This window comes from Amblyomma maculatum, chromosome 11, assembly GCF_055883805.1.
Source record: "Amblyomma maculatum isolate TAMU_Amacu chromosome 11, ASM5588380v1, whole genome shotgun sequence".
Taxonomy (NCBI): domain Eukaryota; kingdom Metazoa; phylum Arthropoda; class Arachnida; order Ixodida; family Ixodidae; genus Amblyomma; species Amblyomma maculatum.
Window position 1 is genome coordinate 15,017,390 of NC_139354.1, and position 9,261 is coordinate 15,026,650.

The 9,261-nt window shown below is 44.2% G+C and overlaps 1 protein-coding gene across 1 annotated transcript in view; it reads right to left on the minus strand.

Annotated features, from left to right (window-relative positions):
• Positions 1-2,601: 2,601 nt before the first annotated feature.
• LOC146172916 (uncharacterized) overlaps positions 2,602-9,261 on the minus strand; it is a 9,461-nt gene continuing 2,801 nt past the window's right edge. The window contains exons 3-5 of the mRNA XM_084584464.1: positions 4,374-4,441; positions 4,089-4,175; positions 2,602-2,815 (exon numbers count right to left, since the gene is read on the minus strand). Coding sequence (XP_084440590.1) covers positions 2,685-2,815; positions 4,089-4,175; positions 4,374-4,441 — 286 coding nt within the window. The 3' untranslated portion in view covers positions 2,602-2,684. The remainder of the gene's footprint in view (positions 2,816-4,088; positions 4,176-4,373; positions 4,442-9,261) is intronic.

The following is a 9,261-nucleotide window of genomic DNA, read 5'->3' on the forward strand; positions in this document are numbered from 1 at the left end:
GGGTCGCTGGTATAGAAGCGACAGCTGCGATGCAAGCAAGTTTCCGCTCAGAGCCGGCTGCCGCTGTTGCGGCGCGGCTGCTTTGGCCGGTTTGCACACCACCTCCGCCAATAAAGTGCAGCCGAAATAATATTATTTTGCTTTTATTTAGAGAATGGGATTGAGAGTCAGAAAGTTTCATGAGGTGGTCATTTACTATAGCACTGAGGAATTTCATAGCCCCGTAGCATGTGCCATCGATGCGAAACAAAAAATTAAAGAGCACTGCAGAATCTGCATTGGAGTAATGGGAAAACACGGATGCTGCTGTTGGTTGCTTCTGGTTGCTTCTAGTTGCTTCAAGTTGCCTAATTCACGTCTTGTTTACCCATTTTAGTCTGGTACTTTCAAATTGCGCGCCAGTCAATTCCTATGCCCTTTTTTGGCTCGACTTCAGGTTGCGTGAAGTCACATTCTTGACGTAACCCTAACCGACTGATTTAAATAACTATTAGTATTTGATACATTCAAGTGTGGCGCCAAGCCATTCGCTAATGAGACCATTTTCGCCTTTACTTTTTCATTTTTTTGCCTCTAATTATTTATCTAATTAACTTATTGGATTAACTATTTTATCACACAACATTGTGTCACCCTCTGTCGATTGACACCACTCATTAACCTCTACGACTTCTCAATTACTCACAGTGGCTGCGAACATGATTTTGCAAATTTCGCGCCAATTCCTTTCAATGCCCTTTTCCGGCGGCTCAACTTCCGGTTGCGTGAAGTCACATCATCCACGTCACATTAATTCACTTCTTGTTTATTCATTTTAGTCTTTGGTACTTTCAAATCTCGCGCCAATCCTTTCCTATGCCCTTTTTCGGCTCTACTTCCGGTTGCGTGACTTCACATCCTTGACGTCACCCTAACTGACTGCCTTAATTAACTACATTAGTCTTTGGTACTTTGAAATTGCGCATGAATCTCTTCCTATGTCCCTTTTTTGGCTCGACTTCAGATTGCGTGACGTCACATCCTTGACGTCACCCTAATTTGATTTAATTAACTCTTTTAATATTTGATGCATTCAAATATGGCGCCGAGCCATTCGCTAATGAGACCATTTTGCCTTTAATTTTTCATTTTTTGCCTCTAATTAATTACCTAATTAACTTATTAGCCGAATTATTTTTGCTTACACAACATTACGCCACCCTTTATCGATTGACATCACTCATTAACCTCTACGACTTCTGAATTACAACTGCTGCGAACACGATTCTGGGTGTTTTGCCTCTAATTAAATACATAATTACCTTATTTGCCTACATATTATTTCGGACACAACATTACGTCACCTTCTATCGATTGACACCACTCATTAACCTCTACCACTTCTCAATTACTCACAACTACTTTTATGATGCAGCTGAGCGATACCGTTATCGACTCTGTTCGACAACACTCGCGGTAACCCTGCAGATTCGAAAAAATTTTGATCTTAGGTAGCTTTCTGGCCGCATATTCCTGACGCTGTCTTGATAACAAAAGGCCCAACACTAAATGTAGTGGAGTGTTTTCGTGTGCGTTTGCTGGTTGTTCCTGTGGTAAGCCGTGACAAAAATTCCGAGAACACTGTAGAATCTGCACTAGAGGTAGAGGCTAAGCGTATGCATGGGCGTTGCCGCTGCACATCGGGCGCCCATTGTAGAGATTTCACACTGTGGAAATTATGATAGAAACTGAGTTGTTGACGACGTTGTGTAGCAAGCTGCGCAGTAATCCTCCGGTGGTACAACGTCGCACTACACTAGGCCACCGCGACAAAGTTTTTTGTACCGGTACGCCTCCTCTCCCAACCCGCCCAGACATGCTGCTCCGCTGGCTGCCCATGACCGTTGTTTGGGGTTCACAATGGCGGCGCGAAGTTGCTAGGGACGCCATGACATCGCCGGTGGCAGTCACCAAGGCAGCGTCGCAGAGGCGACGTCACGACACACACCCGTCTCTACTTATGCGTTTGTTTGCTCCTCCTTGCACCTTTTTACCGAATTATATTTTATTTTAATTAACTGATACTTATTGATCACTTTTTGATCGATCTTGACCCCTTAGTAGCACTTTTCCCTCTGAAGTCCAAAACAGATGTCTTGCGGTTGCATGACGTCACGTCCGCGTGGACGTCGACATTAGCTCTCTCGGCTATTTCGACGCCTGAGTAGCTTTTTGGATATAAATAATTGACTAATGACTCCATTTTGACCACACAACTTCCCTGGCTAGATTCTTCGGTCCGCTTTCGCATACGTTTCTTTCCTTTTTGTTTAACTTTTCAGTTCATCGCAATCGTGATGACAAACTCTGGGGACAAACTCCTTCGAATATGGCCACTTAATGCTTATGAATTTTTAACGGAGCATAATATAGGTGGAACCGGCGGATCTAAACAGCATTTTCGTGCGCGTCGGCTCCCAGATGGCCCCACAAACTGTAGCACACCAGGTCCGAAACGTTGGGTTAAAGATTCAGAATGCATTGTCCCCTATTGGGGATAGGTGACTGGAAAGATTGGAAAGCTCTTAAAAGACACAAAACAGCAAAAATAAGTTTCTATGAATGAACGTAAACAAGATTTATTTCATGTCTGGGTAAATCTATTGTGGTCGCTTTAAAGGAAGGCCCCTGCCTTGGTCAGACTTCTATTGAAGAAACTCTGCACACGAATCCTTGTCATATGCTAGCACTCCATCATCACAATTGTCCTGGAACTGGTCGAGGCAGATTTGAGGAGGGTTGTCTACAACTTCTTTAGTCACCCACAATACGCACTCTGTGAATGCAGAAAAGAATTAGTTAAGGCATCAAAACATTACGCAATCATTACACCTTTGGCGCGTAAATCGTTAAGCCACCGAAGGCTTGGTAAGCCCAGCTGTGGCGCGCAGCACTACCTAGAGTCTAAGATGCCTGACATTTATCCTTGTGAGTGTATCGTGACGTCGTTGGTTTGTTATATCAAACCAGTTCCCACTACTTCATGCAGCGTACGTAAGTAGCTCAGCATGTGCCTATAAAAAGGGATTTGCGCTACCAGTTTAAAGAAATTGCGTCGATAGGACATAAGGGGACGTACCCATGCTCAGTGGTATACAGAGTGCGTATAGTCCGGTCGTAGCACTTCTCTACTCAAGTATAAGCGAGCATTGGGTCAAACAAGCGCATTACCCTCATCGCCTGCATCATTGTCCTTGATACCCTCTCGCTTAATTACAAGCACCACAACGTTTCGCAATGCCGCTGCGTGAACCATTGGACTCAATGAAATTACCAGTCATGGTAGCTCGTTGGGTTAGGGCTCTGGCTGATGGGCGTACGGCGCTTTTGAACGGTGCTGTATGCCGTCAGTGGTCAACCAACAGACGCTGCAGGTCAAAAGTATTTCATAGTGTGCCATGGCGGCGTGGGTCATAGCTCTCTTCGAGACGTAAAACTCGACAATTCACAAACAGGTAACCTCCTCGTACACCATCCTTACACCACCTATCAGCGTTGCGCTAACCCCGACGCGAGCGCCCCCAACACTGTCATAAGCTATGGGCGGTTACTTGAATTTCACGTGGGGCGCCTCATGTGCATAGCCCACTAACTATAATGTGTAGTTCATAGACACGGCCGGGGCTGGGTTTCGCTGAAAATGTCCGATAACGAGCTTTTGATCTAAAACAAGTGAATGGCTGTTTATGAAAACTCTTCGAGAGAGAAATTAAACATTGAAGCTTTCTTTTACGTAGCATATGCCAGTCGTAAAAGAATACGTTTAACAAATGGATAGTGTTCCAGATCGCGCATTCAATGGAAAGCAGCATGATTGCTCTGAGCCATCTAATTGATGTGTGGTTTAATGTACCGAGAGAAGGTCTTATGTAGAAATGCTGCTATGCTGTTCTCAGGCAAAACAATGTGCTAGGAGCAAGGCTGCGAGAGATTGTCGGAGTCATTTCTGTCGTCACTGTTCGTGCCATGTCTGTCCCAGAATGAAAAAAAAAAAACACTCCAAATTTATACTCAATCTATTTCACAAAATCTATTGAAATCCTGCTCACCTTGTTGATCATTCATGGGGAACTCCATGACAATGCAGTTTTCATTGTTGCTATATATGTAATGATCTATTAGTGGGTGGTCATAATCTGAAAAGAAAAAGTAGTTATTATACTGAGTGGCCTAAGCCTTGTTAGCTATGGAATGTTTTGTTCGCGGCGCGTAAAGCTGCTCGACCCGAGCGCTCACCGTCTGTATCGTTTAGGCTGTTAACTGTTTCTATTGACTAATAAATAGGCGTAAATTAAATAATGACCATGCTGCAGATGCAGTGGATACATATTTACCGTAGTTAACGACGACAACGTTCCTGTCAGGCGCTATACCTGGTTGTATGTTGTAGGTATAGTTTACCCTGCAAAGAGAACGCGAAGCAGTCAGTAAATGGGAGTGGCCATATCCGTTAAAGGGACGAGGTTTTCTCGTACCCCTTACCTAAAATCAATTTTAACACTTTCACCATTTGTGCAGAGTCCCTCGTAGGCTAAGAAACGTCGTTCATGAATTATGTAATCGCAAGAAGGAATACGGAACGTGGGAATAGGCAGAAAAGGCGAAAATATCTCTTTGGGGTTGCGCTTCTTGGCTCGCGCCACATTCGCACGGAAAATCGGGAGGGGAGGCGAGTAGACATTCTATGGCATTAAGGGAGTCACCGACCATGAGTCTATCAGGGCCGCTATCTACTATGGTCCTTGGCCACGGAGGCAATAAGTGAGGCTCCTGTACAGCCAGTGGTTTTTGTGCATGCCGAGTGGTCTTCCACGTAAAGTGGTATTTTAAGAATGGGTTCGAACGGCTGCTTTTCCAAACGGATTGATTTATTGATTACACAATTTATTTATGTAAAAGGAAGGAGGATTAGAGGATGGTGACATAAGCACTGGGTGGTCTTCCGTGGTCCAGAAGTCGTTTGGAGGCTCGTGGCCAGCGTCTCGCACTCGATCAGGAGATAGTCCTTAAGGGTAGCTCTGGCCGTAAGCGTCTCCAACTGCTTCTGATCCTGTACGTTCGATTCTTTGGCCAGTGTAGTCAAGTAGTTACATTTAACTCACTCTTTGTGCCGCGGAACTCATATGACATTGTGCTTCCTGGCGGTTATGCAACTCTTGTTTGGCCTACTATTTGGTAGGTTGCTGACCCCCTATTTAGGAAATTCCTGCCCTGAATTTTCTGGCTGCTGACTTCTGTGTAATTCTTATATCGCGTGTTCCTGAATTTTCGGGCCGTTGACTTCTGTGTAATTCTTATATCGTATGTTTATTTCAACAGAGGCGTGCTCTATGGATATTTTTTCGGCTATATCTTATGTTTTAACCGATATTCTGGTCAATACCCCTTTCTTGTTACGGCTATGTCTGCGGCCTTCTAGTCTTTGTACATTGAAGTCTATACGTATAGGACATTTTTATAAGGCTAAAGCCTTCTTTGGCCCATCCCAGTCGGAAAAACTACAGAAAATTTTCTGATGTTGCGACAGAATTTCTGTGCGGTTTTTGACGGGAAACCTGTTGTGACAACAAAACATTCTGTAGTAACCTCAGAAATTTCTGTAGTTACAACAGAAAAGTGCTACAGAACTACAGACAACAGAAATACACTACAGGAAAACTACAGAACTGCAGGTAAGTACTACAGAACTACAGAAAAATTTGATTGTTACGACAGAACTACAGGATATTTTGTCGTATTTTTTACACAGTTCTGTAGTTTTTTTTTGACTGGGATGGGCTGCAAAATGATGACACGCACTGACAGAAACAAAATGTCTCCATCGGGAATCCAACCATCGCCTCCCCCATTGCCAGCCGAGCGAGCAAACTAGTGCTGCAAGGTCGTAATTGACCTCTTCTAGCGTCAGCATGATAGTGGCAAGATAATGACGATGCAGTTAGTGATAGTGACAATGATGATAGAGGTGGCGATAATGACTCTGAAGTTAAGTTTAATGATTATGATTGTGCGTCTTTATGAAAATCCTTGTGACTTTTGTATTGCGTTTTTTTTTTTTTTTTCAGTGCAGTTGCTATCCTGCGAACGGCTATCATTGCAGTAATGTTGCGGAGCAAAATATTGTATACTTGAATGCTCTTCCTTCGCAATTAGCGTCCAAAGTGCCTTAGCGGATGGCCTCTGGTTTGATGCTATCGAAGGCTCATTTTAACGCGAGGGCATTAAACTTGCCATAGGCTATAGGTGCAGCGTGTCTTGCGAGGTATTCAAGGATTTTGCGAGGCTGATTAGCCTCCGGGCCTCCCAACTTTAACTGGCCTGCCAGAGTTGGCAGCTATTTCCAAATTTGTCAAATAAAGTGGGCTTACTGCGTCACACTACCTATAGAAAAATCATTACTCGGCCATGGCACCTTCCAACTACAACCTTCCAAAGCCATGCCCGCGATTTCTCGTTCACAACACTGACAAGGCCGACGCAGGGTTTTCTAGGTAAAGCGGTTGGTAACGTTATCGTGCTAAAAGAAAAGGCAAGAAAATGGGGGTAGACGATGACAGGAGTAAAAAGGGAAGGGGTAGAGGAAAAATATAGGCAAGTTCCAAGGGGCAAACCTGAGCGCTACGAAAGACCTGAGCAAAAAAAAAAAAAAATAAAAAGCGAGAATTTGAGCGAGAAATTCGAAAATCAACGACGTTTTTGCCACTTCCGAATTAACTTGTATGTCGATTTCAGTACAAATCGGACTGAGACAAGTTTTGGGGGTGGCCGGGGTCAAATTAGGAAGTGGTCCAGACTAAATTTGAGGTCCCTACTAAGCTCACTATAGTCGAATCAGCCTAGGTATCGGCTTCGGTCCCAATAGAATGGGGTTAAATTTCGGGAACGGTCTGGGTCCAATTTTGGGGTCCCCATTGTGTTCGCTATAGACGATCAGTAGGGACACCGTGTTTGAAATCGGTCGAAGTAGAATTCTAGGTGTGGTGCGGGCCACATTTGGGAGTCACCATCGAAGTGTTCGGCACAGTGGCGGGCATGGTTGTGGAGCCCACAGGTGTAGCGGCGTTGAGTGACGTGCTATGAGGCCATAGCCACAGATCCATGTATTAAGAAAAGGAACGCCGACAAAAGGTTCTTATCATGAAGACTTTTTGGTTTCCGCACAGAAGCTTTGATCAAGAGCGATAAAGGCTTCCGTACGGAAGCAGAGGTGTCCTCGTATTAAAAATAACCTTTGGTCGGCGTTCCTTTTCTTAATATATGAATCTGCTACCAGACCAGACAAGTTTTAGTCAAACGTGAGATTGCAGTTCCAGATCCCTTTAGTCGTCAAACTCAATACACAAACGAAGTTTAAAGAATGATAGCAATACCGCTAATGCTGCAAAACCCGACCTGAGTTTGTTGACACGTTCGCTAAATAAATTTAAAGTTATTACTATATTAAAACACTGCACAAGCGCTCACCGTGAGCTTTGTCGCCTTTCCTATCTTGTTTCTTGTTTCGCTTGTTAAGAACGAAATTATCTTCGTCACCGAGTGAGAAGTCGATGGGCGTGTTAGAAAGAACCAGCTACGAAAGGTGCTTCAGAAGGGAAAATGTTTGGGCGTGTTGGTTCATCGTCAACAAAGCAAAGCGCTAAATCCACAAAGGACGAGGAGGGGACAGAACAAGTACCTTTCGTGGTTTTTTGCCTTTTGCTTTGTTGACGATGAAAGGTGATAAAAGCGGTGCCAGCCACAACAATGCCATCAAAAGCTTGCTGGGCGGACCTTGAGTTTTTGGGACCGCCGACTTTGATAAACTTCAGACGCCATTCTTAGCGCAGAAAAACACACACGCACACGAGAGAAAAGGAAGGACCCGGGACAGGCGCTACTTGGATCCAAGGCATAACACAGAACTCGTAACATGTCTTGACAGCGTCGCACCTGCCGCCAAAGTTCAGATTTCAAGCATCTGCAAACACGCCTGAGTAGCCCTAGGGGCAGTCTCAAAAAGCCAAACAAGGCACTCACGTCCGGTGGTACAAGACCCTTTCGAAAGCAGAATGTAATGTACCTTGCGCGGCATGTTGATGCAACTAAGAGCGACACGAGCATATTGATCATAACAGACGACGACGAGGAAACTTCACAGAGAAAAGGGCCCTGAGATGCAGACAAATGGTTTAAAAGAACTTGTAGACGGGCTAGATGGTGTTTAGCTTCAGGCGACATTCTTAGCGCAGAAAAACACACACGCACACGAGAGAAAAGGAAGGACACGGGACAGGCGCTATCTGGATCCAAGGCATAACAACTCGTAACATGTCTTGACAGCGTCTGAAGCGGAAAACCATTTAGCCCGTCTACAAGTTCTTTTAAAGACTTTGATAAAGTTCACGCTAAAAGTGTCGCACTGGAACGAGAGCATAGGGAGGAGCTGCACGCGGAGCCACAACCATGCTGCCCAGTCGGCTGTTCACAGCGGCGGCTAAACTAAGCCTTTACCTAATTAAGCCAATATTTTATGTGCGATACTTTGTATTGCGGCCTTTGTGAAGTTGTGTGAGATTTGAATGAGACGTATGGTATACGTTTTGTATGACCGGGGATATAATCGAATTTATCATATGTCACACAGAAATTGGGTGACATTTAGATACGTACAGGAAACTTGTCATTTATCACACAAATATCACTAAGTTATCATTAGATTATTACTAATTCATCATACGCTTTTTTAGAGGAGGCTGGTTTCACAGCTACAGTGCTCAAAGCAATATATTCCCGTGGATGCTGTTGGAGTTCTACTCCTTCATTTATGCTGATAGGCTGACGAGTGTTTCAGCTTTCAGGGCAAGCGTGTGGCCGTGTGCAGTTAATAAAGGATTGCAATAAAGTTGGAAATTACAAACAAAAATGTTGAACTAACCCTATAATGACATTAACCTCGAAGAAAAGCGAAGTTAACGTAGAAAGACGGGCTAGTTGGTCTTGATAAGTAGAGTGCATATTTTGGCAGCGTAAAATTACGCTGCCAAAAAAAAGCGAAGTGTCACCTGTGGTTTCATTTTTTAAATCAGTTCTTAAGGGTGAATTACATCATGGGTGGATAGAGGAACCGATCATGGCGTAATCTTGAAGCTGATATCCCTGCCTTACTGGTGACCAGCGCCACTAGAATCAGTTTTTTATTTGCGTTTGCGGCCCTCGGTAAGAGTGAAAATATGTTTCAAGCCT